The sequence below is a fragment of the Macaca fascicularis genome, chromosome 11 (assembly GCF_037993035.2).
Source record: "Macaca fascicularis isolate 582-1 chromosome 11, T2T-MFA8v1.1".
Taxonomy (NCBI): Eukaryota; Metazoa; Chordata; class Mammalia; order Primates; family Cercopithecidae; genus Macaca; species Macaca fascicularis.
Genome location: NC_088385.1, coordinates 139,724,399 through 139,738,294, shown reverse-complemented (window position 1 = coordinate 139,738,294; position 13,896 = coordinate 139,724,399). Strand labels below are relative to the sequence as shown.

Genomic DNA, 13,896 nt, shown 5'->3' with positions numbered 1-13,896 from the left:
ACTCGCCCCTCAGCAGGCGCTTCTTACAGCCCCTTCCTCTCCTGAGATCCTGCGCAGGGCACTGTGGTCTGGAGGCTGGGCCAGTGACCTCTTGCACTCTTGCTTTGCCTAGGATGGGGCGGTCCTGCCTCAGTGGCTCTGCTCCAATTGTCAGGCGCCCTACGACTCCTCTGTCATCGAGATGACGCTGGTGGAAGTGCTGCAGAAGAAGCTGATGGCCTTCACTCTGCAGGACCTGGTGAGCAGTGCCTGCCGCCCACCCGTGTGCCCTGGAGTCCGCAGAGGGGTTTCTGTGCACTCCTGGGAGCCGGGGTGTGTGCAGGTCCTGAGGCACGCCCTGGTGTCCTCCAAAGGGCCTGTCCTGCAGACCAGTCCATGCCTGAGCCCAATGGACTATTCTGTCTACACTGGTTGAGCACCTGCCTTGGGTCAAGAGCTGGCCTTGTGGGTGCTTTGTTCTAGCGGAAGGAGGCAGACGTTCCCAAGTGTGAAGAGAAGGAAAGGAGGAAGAGGGAGTTGCGCAGCTCGGCCACAGGAGGGCCTTGCTGAGGGGCATCTGAGCAGAGGCTGGGGGACGCACCAAGCTGCCGTGTGGTGGCACATGGCGTCCAGGCCTGCAGGATGGAGTGAGCAGGGCCTGGAGGGGGCCTCAGGACTGGGCATCTGGGATGGGACACCCACAGTGAGGGTGGGCATAGGGAAGGCGCTGGCAGGGTGGGATGAGGTCGTGCATTTTACTCATAACTGAGGGGCTGGCTGCGCACAGCACGGGCTCAAGGCTTACTGATGGGCCCACGAATGTGTCTTGCGAGCCTGTGAAGAAGCAGCAGGCAGGTCTGGCCGGGGCGGGAGGGCCAGCGCCCATCGGGGTTGCTCCCTTTCAGATCTGCCTGAAGTGCCGAGGGGTGAAGGAGACCAGCATGCCTGTGTATTGCAGCTGCGCAGGGGGCTTCGCCCTCACCATCCACACCCAGGTGGGCTTTCCTTCATCTGCCTCGGTTCAGCCTGGCCTCCTTGGCCTCCTCTCTGAGTGGACTGGGGTCTCACTGTGCCTGTTTATTCCTGCAGGTCTTCATGGAACAGATCGGAATCTTCCGGAACATTGCCCAGCACTACGGCATGTCGTACCTCCTGGAAACCCTGGAGTGGCTGCTGCAGAAGAACCCACAGCGGGGCCGTTAGCCAGCCCCGGGCCCTGGGCGCCTCTGCGTCCGTGCCAGGCCTCCTGACGCCAAGGCCACATCCCCGTGCTTTCAGTGACCAGACCACTGACCACCCTGACTGTCCAAACCTGTGACCCCACGCCAGGGAACGGGGAGGAAACCAAAGAAAACCATTATCAGGGAGCTCAGACGTCACAGGAGGGAGTGGGAGCAGGGCGGGTGCCCTGGCCACTGTTTCTTATGCAGTGAATGCTTTTCCAGGCCTCTGTTGCTTCCTGCACCACACCTGGTGGGGTGGGAGAGTCCTGTAGGTGCCCCCAGTTCTTTGTCCTGCCTCCCAGAGGGAGGAAAAGCCCCTGGGGGCTTCTGGCTCCCTGAGATTGGGCTCTGAGACGAGATGGGTTCCCAAGGCCCTGGTGGGGCTGGAGTCTCACCTGTTTGCATGGAGAAATGGGCTGGCCCCACAGCCTCACAGGAGCAGTTTGTGGGCTGGTTTCCCCGGAATCCGGACCCTGACCTGTGGGAATCTGGATTTTGACTTGTTGAGCCCTGCTCATTTGGAGCCAGGTCTAGAGGGAACCCCCATCAGCCTCAGGAAAACAAGACTTCTGTGCACCTCACTTCCGGCTCACCACAGCCCTTGTCCTTCGCCTCCACACAGGACCGGCTCCTCACTTCCGGCTCACCACAGCCCTTGTCCTTCGCCTCCACACAGGACCGGCTCCTCACTTCCGGCTCACCACAGCCCTTGTCCTTCGCCTCCACACAGGACCGGCTCCTCACTTCCGGCTCACCACAGCCCTTGTCCTTCGCCTCCACACAGGACCGGCTCCTCACTTCCGGCTCACCACAGCCCTTGTCCTTCGCCTCCACACAGGACCGGCTCCTCACTTCCGGCTCACCACAGCCCTTGTCCTTCGCCTCCACACAGGACCGGCTCCTCACTTCCGGCTCACCACAGCCCTTGTCCTTCGCCTCCACACAGGACCGGCTCCTCACTTCCGGCTCACCACAGCCCTTGTCCTTCGCCTCCACACAGGACCGGCTCCTCACTTCCGGCTCACCACAGCCCTTGTCCTTCGCCTCCACACAGGACCGGCTCCTCACTTCCGGCTCACCACAGCCCTTGTCCTTCGCCTCCACACAGGACCGGCTGGAAGCAGAAAGAAGAAAGGCCAATTCACAGGGCACCAAACAAGTATGAAATGTAAATAGGAATTCAGACACCCCAGGCGAGAGCCTCACAGGAGGGAGGGGCCCCACGGGCTCCCCAGGAGGCTCACATCTTTGGCCCAGAGCCAGCCTTAGTTTGTCCCTGTCATCTACTGTCCGAGGCCATCGCTGCTACACTTTGTTTTTATTTGCATTTCATACTGAAATTTCTCTAGGTTGTCACTGTGTGTTTGTGCAGGGCGCCTCAGATGAGGGGACTGGGTACCACTGGGTATGTGTTTGGCCCTTGGATGCTGCTCGGGCCGCCTGCCTGGAGAAACCTGATGCCTGCTCAGATGGAGGAGTGCTGAGGCCTCCAGAGTGGAGATCAAATCAAATTAGGGCAAGCAGGGGAGGAGGGAGGCTGGCTGACTGGGCTTCATTCCTGGAAGCAAATCTGGAGAACCCTCAGGGGAGTGAGGGGGACCGGGACAGCCAGCCATCCCTCAGGAAGACCACCTAGCAAGACCAGGGGTCGCCCGGTGCAGCCACGGGTGCCGGCCAGCCTGGGTTTACTCTGAGGCAGCTGGGGCTGGTGGCATTTGAGCAGTGGTGGAGGGGTCAGAAATGGGAAGCTCTGGCCCTGGTTCCCAAGCAGCGGCTCAACCAGAAGAGCCAGTTTCTCCAAAAATGAGCTGGATATTTGTGAGCCACACAGCATGTGCAGGCTGTGGGGTGACCTGAGGCCGGTGCCCCAGGCTGGGAGGCCACAGTCAAGGGAAATGGGGCCCGTGAGAAGACGTATTCTCACCACCTGAACACAGCGCTGGGGTGAGGACTCCAAACTCAGGCTTTGAGGTCCGACCAGGGCCGTCTTCCCCGCCCTTCTCTGCCCTTTGACCTTTGGGAGTAGTGTTGCTCTCCTGAGACTGGATTTCCCTTCAGAGGCAGGATGCCATCCGCCACTGGCACAGGCGACTTCATGATGCTCAGTTCTGGGCTCCTCCCCCCACCTGGTGGGCACCAGTCTAGCCACTGCAGCATCTAAGGATGCAGTAACCAGATTACCCACAAGCCCTGATCCAGTTAGTGCTGCTCCCAGGCTGGTGTCCGTCCACCCCGGCCTGGCCTGACTTCCCATTGGCATTCCTGCCCCCACCCATGGAGTAGGAATGAACACTGGCCTGAGCGCTGCTGTAGTCTGAGCTTTCGTTTTCCTTGTGTGCAGCTGTCCCTGCCTCCCTCCCACTTCTCTCTTCCTGAGTCATGCTGTCCTCCCACATTTTGAGATGAGCCAGCTTTGGTTTGGAGTCTGGGGTGGCCCTGTCAGAAGTAAGTGCACTGAGGAAGTGGCCTGGGTCCCAGTGCGCTCCCAGCCTGGGCAGACCTGACTGTGGCCCGGCTGGCTGTGGGGACCGAGGGTCATGGGGCGGGCAGACGTGCTCTGCACACTCCCAGGCTGCTTAGAGAGGAGATGACTCATATAAAGGTCACTGCAGCCCAGCTCCAGGCCAGCAGGGCCTGGCCTCCCATATTCATAGGCTCGCGATGCTTCTCCGCAAGGAATGAGGCCAGAAGGTTCTGCTCACAGGTTTATTGGACTGAGTATGTTGTGACTTGTAAGGGAAGAGTCTGGGCAGATTCGCGGTTACACCGGTGGGGTGGGGTGGGGTGAGGGTTCCCAGGGCCCAAGACCAGGAGCAGAGCCCCTCAGAGCTTAGCTGGCTTGGGTTCCAGGTGGCTGTGAGGTGATGGGAAGTGAGCAGCCCTGTAGGGGCCAGCTGGGGAGGAGGTGTCGGGCTGGTATGCCAGGGTGGGGCACAAGCCTGGGGCCAGAGCGTGCCCCCAGCCCTTGCACAGGGACCCTACGGTGCCCAGTTTTCGTGGAGATGCCCTGCTACTGAGGTGCCCATGTCTGCTGTGCAGGGTCCCTAGCCAGGGACTGTCTCTGGCCCCACCAGGCCGGGTCTGCAGTCCAGTGTGACGGGAAGGAGCTCAGAGTTGGGCCAAACCTTTGGGGTCTGTGGGTATGGAGGCTTGTGGGGCAGGCTCGGAGGCAGGAGTGATCTGCTCAGATGGGGCAGAGACGGGGCAAGGCCGCAGGGGTGGGAAGGCTGGGCCACACTCTGCCCCTTGTTGGCCCTCCTGGCCTGATGGAGGGCTGGGGTGCTGGTCCTCGGAGCAGTGGCTGGGTTGGGGTGGGGCCTGGCCCAAAACATGGGCAAGGGTCACAGGCCAGCTACCTGAGGGGCGGCTCGGCGTACACACCTTGTCAAATTTCTTATGGCTGTAGACCTTGTTTTTGTTCATGAATGTTAGCAAGATCCAGTCGCACAGGAAGGAGCCCTGGGGCCAGCAGAGACCGGTGTGTGAGGGCCCGGTGGACACCCCGTACCCACTGAGACCCCAGAGAGAGTTTCTTACCACCCCGACGGAAGTTAGAGCTGTGGCCAGATTAATAATGGTGGGAATCAGGCTGAATTTCCCGGCCTGGGGAGAACGAGGGTTGTGGTCAGATGTCTGATGCCTGATGGAGCTGGAGGGAGGGGTGGGGCCTGAGGAGCTGAGATGACACAGGCTAGCAGGGCTGGCCACGGCCCCAGCAGGTGCAGTCACCTGTCCATGCACGATGACGTCAATGCGGATCCCGTAGGCCTTGATGAGCGTGCGGGTGGTGGTACCATTGATCTTGTAGTACTTGGCAAACCTGGAATGGGAAGGCCTGGAAGCCAGTGCCCACTTGTCCTCTGTGCTCCAGAGCTGCCCCATGGGCACTGGGCCTCTCGGGACCCCACTGTGGCTATGCCAGGGTGGACAGCAGTGTCCCAAGTACAGTACCTGAAGTTGTAGCCTGACGAGGCAGGCACATGCTTGGGGTCGAGCCTCCGGAAGGAGTACTTGGGGTTACACTCCGACGCGGGCAGGTCCAGGTCACAGTCCCAGTTGATAATGACCCCGATGACACCACCCTGCCAAGAAGGAGCCAGGAAAGGGGGTCAGGAGGGCACACAAGAGGCCCCTCAAGAGCCGGGGTCAGTCCCAGGCTGCGTGTGAGGTGTGCACTGAGGGGCCCAGGGGTGGCTCAGGGGTACCGGTGGGTGTCCAGTGTCTGAGGCACAAGGGGTGTCAGCAGCCAGCCCTGTGGCCAGTGTCAATAATTCAGCAAGCGCCACACAGGACAGGTTGTGCTGATCACATTTCTTTCCTCTGCCTGAGCTGGGCCAGCTGGTCAGGAGGGAGGAGGGACTGGTCCCCTGTACCCCAGGCCCTCCCTGTGCAGGTGGGAGCCCACCCTGGCCCCACCCGCCTGCGCTTGCCCTGCCTTGTATGCGAGCTCCGCGAAGCTCTCCCCAGCCTTTTCCACAATAAAGCCCAGCTTGAAGATGGGGCAGTAGAGGTCGGAGGCCTCGTGGAACGTGCAGCGCTTCAGGTACCCGTCTGTGCGGTCCGCAATGTTGCCCCTGAGGAGGAGGGAGGAGGCAAGGCCTGCACCCCAAATACGCCATTCCCAGGAGGTAGCCCCCATGCTGGGCCGTCGCCACACCCGGCTCTTACTTGGAGAAGTGGAATTTGGGGTAGTGGATGCTGTTCTTGATGAGGATGGTGAAATTTGGGGCCATGGTACCCAGAAATTGGCTGAGGAGGCACAGACGGGTTGTTAGTCCCTCCTCCCGCAAAGCCCCCTCCTGGCATAGGCCCCCACCCCTCCCCAGCTCCTGTCACTCCTGCCCCGCCCGTTTGGCCTCTGGTCAGAGAAAAAGGATCAGAGTGGAGGCTCAGGGCCCCAGGCCAGGGCGCGGGTGCACCTGACGGAGGCCCCATCTTCCACCGGGCACCAGCCGAACACCTCGCAGGTCTTGGAGGGCCCCTGGTAATAGGGCACACAGCGCCCGGTCCGCAGGCCTGTGGGGCAGAGGTCACTGAGGCAGTAGTGAGGACGCAGCCCTGCCCCACCCGCCCAGCCCCAGCTGGTGCACACTGACCGTTTCCCAGCATGTCCAGTTCGCCAGTCACACAGTCGGCGTCAGAGAGGCAGGTGGCATTGTGGACCTTTATGCTCTAGGGTGGAGGCGGCCCAGTCAGGGACCCCGCAAGGGACAGCTGGCCCGCCTAGCTGAGGCAGGGTCCCCCAGCGCCGCGGGATCCCCTCACCTCGGGGCAGGTTCCCTGGGTCTGGGAGTGGGTGGCCTCGACCCTGGTGATGATGCTGAACACGCTGCCCCCCTGGGCTCAGAAAGAGGGGGAGGTCGGCCAGGCGGCAGCTGCTGCCCCCTCGGCCCACTAGGGTGGGGTGCACGGCGAGGCGGGGGGCAGGGGGCGGCCCGCACCTCCGGGGGCTTCACATACTCCTCCACGTCCCACACTTTGTGCTCGGACGTGGTGATCCCCTTGACCTTGGTGATGATGGAGCTCTCCGGGCCCGTCTCGCTCTCCTGGTAGCTTTTCTGCACGATGAATACGTACCTGCGGGCAGGGGCGGCACCGGCTCCGGAGGCGACCCCGGGAAGGCTGAGTTCGCCCGCAGGCACGAGCCTTCCCGCGACCCAAGTCCGCTCTGCGGGGCTGTTGGGGCCTGCCCCACGCCCTCAATCCCAGCCCCTGCCCCACGCCCCGGTCCCAGCCCCAGCCCCAGCCCCACGCTCCCGGTCCCAGCCCCAGCCCCACGCCCTCAATCCCAGCCCCAGCCCCAGCCCCACGTCCCCGGTCCCAGCCCCTGCCCCAGCCCCACGCCCCCAATCCCAGCCCCAGCCCCTGCCCCTACCCCTGCCCTGCGCCTCCAGCCCAGCGCCCCCTGTCCCAGCACCTGCTCCGCGCCCCCAGTCCCAGCCCCTGCCCCGCGCCCCGCGCACCACACGAAGTAGAGCAGGATGAGCAGCTGCACGGCGCGGTACAGGACGCCCAGGCGCCGGTTCCTCACCACGATCACCTTGGGCGTCTCGTAGTCCCAGAGGGCGGACCAGCAGCCCCGGGCCAGGCGCCGGGCGGTCGCCCCCGCGGGGGGCTTGGGCTGGGCGGCGGCCATGGCGCGGGCGGCCCCCACCTCCGGGAAGCCGCTGCCGGGCTGAGGGTCGGCCCCGCTGCGCACCCAGGGCGGGGGGCGCGGGGTGGGCGGGGAGCTCGCGGCTCCGCCTCCGGGGTGTGGCCTCGAGCCCGCCCCGCCCCGGCCCGGCCCCGCCCCGCCCCGCAGGTGTCCCGGGTGTCCCAGGTGGGGCTCGGAGCGGGGCCTCGTGGGGGCAGAGCCGGGGGCGCGGCAGCCCAGCCCCAGCTCCCGGCGCAGGTGGGGGCCGAGCGGGGACCCGGCGGTCTCGAAGCTGGAGGGTCGGGATTCCCCGGGTGGGAACTTCTTCGAGCTCCAGGAGAAGGACGAGGGAAGTTCCGCCGGCCTCCGCCGCGCCCCCGACCCAGTCCCGGCCGGTTCCTGCCGCGGCTGCCGGGGCCTGGAGCGGAACCTGCACTCCCGCCTTTGCCCGCAGACCCCTCGCTTCCAGCCCTGGAGCTGGAGAGGGATCACGGCCGATCCGCTGTCTTTGCAACCCAGAGTTTTCTTTCTTTCTTACTTTTTTTTTTTTTTTTTACTTTTCGACCCTCTACCCCACCCACATTATTTTGAAGCAAATCCCAAGCATCACAGTTTTTCACAAAATAACTTTAAAATGCTTTATTGTGATAAAATCAGCATAGCATGTGATTAACTATTTTAAAGTAAACAATTCAGTGACATTCACAATATTGTGCAACCACCACCACCTCTATTTCATCCCCAAACACTTTCCCCACCCCAAAATAAAACTCCCATCCATTAAGCAGTCACGACCCGTTCCACACTCCTCCCATGCCCTGGCAACCACCAGTCTCTTCTCTGCCTCAATGAATGGATTTGCCTGTTCTGGATATTCCGTATCAAGGAAATGCAATATTTGTTTCTGGGTTAATGCCTTTTCTGTCTGGCTTCATTCACTGAGCATGTTTTCAAGGTTCATCCACATTGCAGCATGTGTGAGGGCCTCACTCTTCCTTGCGGCCAAGAGAAACGTCTAGGCTGTACAAAGAAGGCATTTAGATTGCTTTCAAACTAACCCTGTGAATAGCGCTGTTATAAACACTGGTGTGTAAGTATTTATTTGAACTGTTAAATTAACTCAATTAACAGGCTGCCTCTGCGCCTTGAGTTTCTAGGTAACAACAAACTGCAACCTAATGTACCACAGAAACAAACTGAAAGCCTAACTTAGGAGTATATTTTGGAACAAATAGCTAGGTCTCAGCCAATCACAGGCTGCCAACTGATCTGCTCATGTCCATATAAGGCAAGCACCTCAAGCTGTAACAAAATCAAACTAATTGTGATTTTTTTTTTTTGTATCTCACTTCTGTGTTCTGTCTATAAAAACTCCCTGTCCACATTACAGAGTGGAGCTCTCAAACCTCCCTCACTGGTTCTGAGTGCTGCCCAACTCATGAGTTGTGGAGTTGTGTTTTGCTCAGTTAAACTCTGTTGGCTGGATGCAGTGGCTCGTGCCTGTAATCCCAGCACTTTGGGAGGCCAAGGTGGGTGGATCACTTGTGATCAGGAGTTCAAGACCAGCCTGGCCAACATGGCAAAACCTCGTCTCCATTAAAAACACAAAAGTTAGCCTGGTGTCGTGGCACCTGTAATCCCAGCTACTCGGGAGGCTGAGGCAGGAGAATCACTGGAATCTGGGTGGTGGAGGTTGTAGTGAACCAAGATTGTGCCACTGCACTCCAGCTTGCACAACAGAGTGAGACTCTGTCACACACACACACACACACGCACACAAACTCTTAAATTTAATTTGTCCAAAGTTTTTAACAGTTTGGTGTCAGAAGTGGGATCTGAAGTAGACCTCCAGCCACCCGCTAGGAGCACTGAAGGGCCTGTGTGCCTGCTGATCTCTCAAAGCATCTAGAATCAGGTGAGTTCTCTCTGCTGGATTTGTGCTCTATGAACATGTGTTTTAAGCCCTCTGCTTTGACCAATTCTTTCTTTTCTTTTCTTTTTTTTTTTTTTTTTTTGAGATGGAGTCTTGCTCTGTTGCCCAGGCTGGAGTACAGTGGCGAGATGTCAGCTCACTGCAACCTCTGCCTCCCAGGTTCAAGTAATTCTCCTGTCTCAGCCTCCCAAGTAGCTGGGATTACAGGCACATACCACTGTGCCCAGCTAATTTTTTGTGTGTTTTAGTAGAGACAGGGTTTCACTGTGTTGCCCAGGCTGGTCTCAAACTCCTGAGCTCAGGCAATCCGCCCACCTCGGCCTCCCAAAGTGCTGGGATTACAGGCATGAGCCACCGTGCCCAGCCTTGAGCAATTCTTAGACTGGAATGGGTCCAGGATTGAATTGGATCCAAAACTTAACTCCATTGTTAGAGGCCTCAAGTAGGTCCCTTTTGGTTCGGGTTTGTCTGAGTCCAAGGAGTCTGCGTGCCACCTTCTGGGACTCTTGCGAATTTTGTGTGTAAGAACTATGGACCCAGAACTTGTGCATTTTTTAGAAAAATAGGTTAACCCCAAACTCAAAAAGACCCCTCCAGATTCTTGGAACCGTACACCTTTTGGAGACCTTAAGGTAAAGCTAACCAGGGAAGTTTTCCCCAGAAGCAGACGGCATCCTAAGTGTGGACAGCTTTTCCAAGATCATGAGTTGACACTTCTCCACCATCATGAAAGCCATAGCCTCCCCCCAGCCCCTTATTTCCTGCTGTTTGAATCTTTTCCTTTTCGTTACAGGAAAATCCACAGGACCGTAATATGTGGATGACTTTAGCTAAGGCTTATGCTCTAGGAAAAACCCAGAGTGCTTGTTGGGTTTGTGGGTTAATGCCAAAAACCAGGAAACTATGTCAATCCCTGTCATTCTTCACGATGACAGTCACCCTGGAACTCCCAGGAAAGAGTGGAGAGCGTCCCTGCATGTCCCAGGGGAGAGTGGACACATGCACTCTCCTTTGTGTTCCAGACACCACTGCTGTCACTTTCCTATACCCGCTGAAACAGTGTCCTGACCTTTCCAATTAACCCAAACACTACTCATATGAAAGTGTGCCTGAGCGACGCCTTCAGAAGGTAGATGAGGCCCGGCATCCCATACTCAAGACCTGGGGGTTCTCTCTGTGGGTGTGAGACATGGCGTGTGTGATGTCACTGGATTGAGTCCAGTGAGGTCCCTTTCCATTAAATGTGGTTACACATCCTCACAGCACACTGTAAAGGGACTTCCTACGTAGCTTTCCCACTGCACCTGCTGGGAGCAGGATGGACATACGGGTGAAAACGTGTCACTGACTTCTGCTCAGATGCCACCAGGTGGCGCCCTTTTCCAGCCCTCGAAAGCCTCTGCTGGGTCTGGAGACTTTGCTTCCCGTGTTGAGCCTCCTCACTGGTTTGAATCTTGCAATTTGGTCTCGCTCACTCCTGCCTTCCAAGTAGCTTCCCCTGACAGTTCCCACCCAGGATACCTCCCATAAACAGAGGCCAAAGCAGTCAACAACCGAAATTAGCAGCAGCCTTGAAATCAATGAAGATAAGTTAGTTTTCACTGAAGAAAGTTTCCACTGGAATTCTTGGGGCCTCACTCTTGGTGGTAGTGAGGTGCTGGTTGTGTGGAATTCTAAACTAATTCATAAATTGGAGAACATCTTGGGCTTCGTGGCCAACCCGACCTTGTTGTCTGCAGCTTGCAGACCTCATCAGATGCAGATGCCCAGTCTTAACTTTTCCAGTCACCAGATTCGTAAGCCAAATAAAATTCACTTCTTTATAAACTACCCAGTCTCAGGTGTCTGTTATAGCAACACCAGATGAACTAAAACTGATGTAGAGTTTATTTCTGGACATTCAGTTCTGCTTATGTAGATGTCCTTATACCAGTAACACACGGTCTTGATGACTGTAGTGCTACAGTAAGTTTTAAGGCTGCAAGGTGTGAGTTCTCCACCTTTGTTCTTCTTTTTGTTTTTTATTTTTTTTAGTCAGTGTCTCATTCTGTCACCCAGGCTGGAGCGCAGTGGCACGATCTCAGCTCACTGCAGCCTCAACTTCCCAGGCTCCAGTGATCCTCCCACCTCAGCCTCCCAAGTAGCTGGGACTACAGGTGCATGCTACCACGGCCGGCTGATTTCAGTATTTTTTGTGGAGATGGGGTTTTGCCATGTTACCCTGGCTGGTCTTGAATTCCTGGGCTCTGGTGATCCTCCTTGCCTCAGCCTCCCAAAGCTCTGGGATAACAATCATGTGCCTGACCTGTTCTTTTTCAAGCTTGCTTTGGCTATTCATTGCCCCTTTCCATTCTATATGAATTTTAAGATTAGTCTTACCATTTCTGCAGAAAAGGCCATTGGAATTTTCGTAGGGATTGCCTTGAATCTGTAATATGTTTTGGGTAATATTGCCATCTTAACAATATTTAAGTCTTTCAATCCATAAGCATGGGATGGCATTTCATTTATTCAAGTCTTTAATTTCTCTCAGCGATGTTTTGTAGTTTTCAGTGTACAACTCTCTTATCTCTGGTTAAATTTCTTTTTTTTTTTTTTTCTTTTTTTTTTTTTTGAGACGGAGTCTCGCTCTGTCGCCCAGACTGGAGTGCAGTGGCGCGATCTCGGCTCACTACAAGCTCCGCCTCCCGGGTTCACGCCATTCTCCTGCCTCAGCCTCCGGAGTAGCTGGGACTACAGGCGCCCGCCACCACGCCCGGCTAATTTCTTTTTGTATTTTTAGTAGAGACGGGGTTTCACCGTGTTAGCCAGGATGGTCTCGATCTCCTGACCTCGTGATCCGCCCGCCTCGGCCTCCCAAAGTGCTGGGATTACAGGCTTGAGCCACCGCGCCCGGCCAAATTTCTTGTTAAATACTAGATGCTTTATTTTTTTTGGACACTTTAGAATTATTTTCTTCGGCCAGGCGCGGTGGCTCACGCCTGTAATCCCAGCACTTTGGGAGGCCGAGGCGGGCGGATCACAAGGTCAGGAAATCGAGACCACGGTGAAACCTCGTCTCTACTAAAAATACAAAAAACTAGCCGGGCGAGGTGGCGGCGCCTGTGGTCCCAGCTACTCGGGAGGCTGAGGCAGGAGAATGGCGGGAACCCGGGAGGCGGAGCTTGCAGTGAGCTGAGATCCGGCCACTGCACTCCAGCCTGGGCGACAGAGCGAGACTCCGTCTCAAAAAAAAAAAAAAAAAAGTATTATTTTCTTCATCCTGGCTAACACGGTGGAACCCCGTCTCTACTAAAAATACAAAAAACTAGCCGGGCGAGGTGGTGGGCGCCTGTAGTCCCAGCTACGTGGGAGGCTGAGGCAGGAGAATGGCGTGAACCTGGGAGGCGGAGCTTGCAGTGAGCTGAGATCCGGCCACTGCACCCCAGCCTGGGTGACAAAGCGAGACTCCGTCTCAAAAAAAAAAAAGAATTATTTTCTTAATTTTATTTTAAGATTATTCATTGCTGGTGTTTAGGAATACAGCTGACTTTTGTGTATTGAATCTTTATGCTGCAACTTTGCTGAATTTGTTTTTTACTTCTGGTAAGTTTCTTGTTTTATAGATTCTTTGGAATTTTCTAGATGTGGGATTATGTCATTTGTGAATAAAAATAGTTTAACTTATTTCTTTCCAATTTGAGTTCCTTTATTTCTTTGTCTTGTCTGATTACTCTGTCTAGAGTTCCAGTACATTATTGGCTAGCAGTGGTGAAAGTGGACATCCTTGTCTTGTTCCTGGCATTAGGGGGAAAGCTTTAAGCATCATACTATCACGTATGATGTTAGGTGTGGGATTTTTTTTCCTTGAGGCAAGGTCTTGCTCTGTCGACCAGGCTGGAGTGCAGTGGCGCGATCTCAGCTCACTGCAGCCTCCTCCTGCTGGGTTCAAGCAATTTTCCTGCCTCAGCCTCCCAAGTAGCTGGGATTACAGGTGTGTGCCACCACGCCCGGCTAATTTTTGTATTTTTAGTAGAGACGGGGTTTCACCACATTGGCCAGGCTGATCTCCAACTCCTGACATTGTGATCCACCCACCTCAGCCTCCCAAAGTGCTGGGATTACAGACGTGCGCCACTGTGCCCGGCCCAGTTTGCTATTATTTTGTTGAAGATTTTTATACATAACATATAGTTTTCTTTTCTTGTAATACCTGTGTCTGGCTTTGCTATCAGGGTATACTGATATTGGCCTCATAAAATCAGTTAGGAAATGTTCCCTTGTGAATTTCTTTGGAAGAGTTTAAAAATAGTGTTAATTTTTCTTTAAATGTTAACTTTTAAAAGTTCTAACTTTTAAAGTTAGAAGAGTTGGAAGAGGAAAGAATACTTCTTAACTCATTGTGTGAGGTCAGTATTACCCTGAAGAAAAAAAAGACAAGACATCACAAGGAAAGAAAAATGGCCGGGCACGGTGGCTCACACCTGTAATCCCTGCACTTTGGGAGGCCGAGGCGGGTGGATCACGAGGTCAGGATCAAGACCATCCCGGCTAACATGGTGAAACCCTGTCTCTACTAAAATACAAAAAATTAGCCGGGCGCGGTGGCAGGCACCTGTAGTCCCAGCTACTCGGGAGGCTGAGGCAGG

General features: G+C 56.1%; 2 protein-coding genes across 11 annotated transcripts in view; one reads left to right on the top strand and one right to left on the bottom strand.

Annotated features, from left to right (window-relative positions):
* Window positions 1-1,829, top strand: part of POLE (DNA polymerase epsilon, catalytic subunit) — a 65,777-nt gene extending 63,948 nt beyond the window's left edge. For 5 of the 6 annotated variants that reach the window (XR_012420887.1, XM_045366244.3, XM_045366243.3 and 2 more), the window contains 3 exons: window positions 113-238; window positions 885-974; window positions 1,069-1,829. Coding sequence is in view for 4 of the 6 variants with exons in the window: in XM_045366244.3 (XP_045222179.2) it covers window positions 113-238; window positions 885-974; window positions 1,069-1,182 (330 nt within the window). In the remaining 2 variants the exon portion in view is untranslated. The remainder of the gene's footprint in view (window positions 1-112; window positions 239-884; window positions 975-1,068) is intronic. The other variant, XR_012420886.1, reaches the window with a different exon arrangement.
* A 2,068-nt stretch (window positions 1,830-3,897) lies between these two features.
* Window positions 3,898-7,402, bottom strand: P2RX2 (purinergic receptor P2X 2). 5 transcript variants are annotated; one of them, XM_045366248.3, is made up of 12 exons: window positions 7,166-7,402; window positions 6,644-6,779; window positions 6,468-6,539; window positions 6,299-6,374; window positions 6,122-6,218; window positions 5,871-5,951; window positions 5,638-5,776; window positions 5,154-5,284; window positions 4,932-5,022; window positions 4,740-4,805; window positions 4,584-4,661; window positions 3,898-4,382 (listed from the first exon to the last, which is right to left on the bottom strand). In XM_045366248.3, the coding sequence occupies exons 1-12, from the start codon at window positions 7,336-7,338 to the stop codon at window positions 4,311-4,313; spliced, it is 1,212 nt and encodes a 403-aa protein (XP_045222183.1). In that variant the 5' UTR covers window positions 7,339-7,402; the 3' UTR covers window positions 3,898-4,310. The 5 variants fall into 5 exon arrangements, with proteins under 5 accessions (XP_045222183.1, XP_005572732.2, XP_005572735.2 ...); XM_005572675.5 differs by having other exon boundaries at window positions 3,898-4,661; XM_065525118.2 differs by having other exon boundaries at window positions 4,160-4,382; window positions 4,584-4,805.
* Window positions 7,403-13,896: the final 6,494 nt, after the last annotated feature.

What these genes read in the sequence shown, in the direction of transcription:
- P2RX2 (XM_065525117.2), bottom strand. Translation starts at nt 7,338, where the DNA reads ATGGCCGCCGCCCAGCCCAAGCCCCCCGCGGGGGCGACCGCCCGGCGC. An exon ending in GAAGATGGGGCCTCCGTCAG is followed by an intron (nt 5,952 to 6,121) that starts GTGCACCCGCGC and finishes GTGCCTCCTCAG; the next exon opens with CCAATTTCTGGGTACCATGG. An exon ending in ACGTCATCGTGCATGGACAG is followed by an intron (nt 4,806 to 4,931) that starts GTGACTGCACCT and finishes CGTTCTCCCCAG; the next exon opens with GCCGGGAAATTCAGCCTGAT.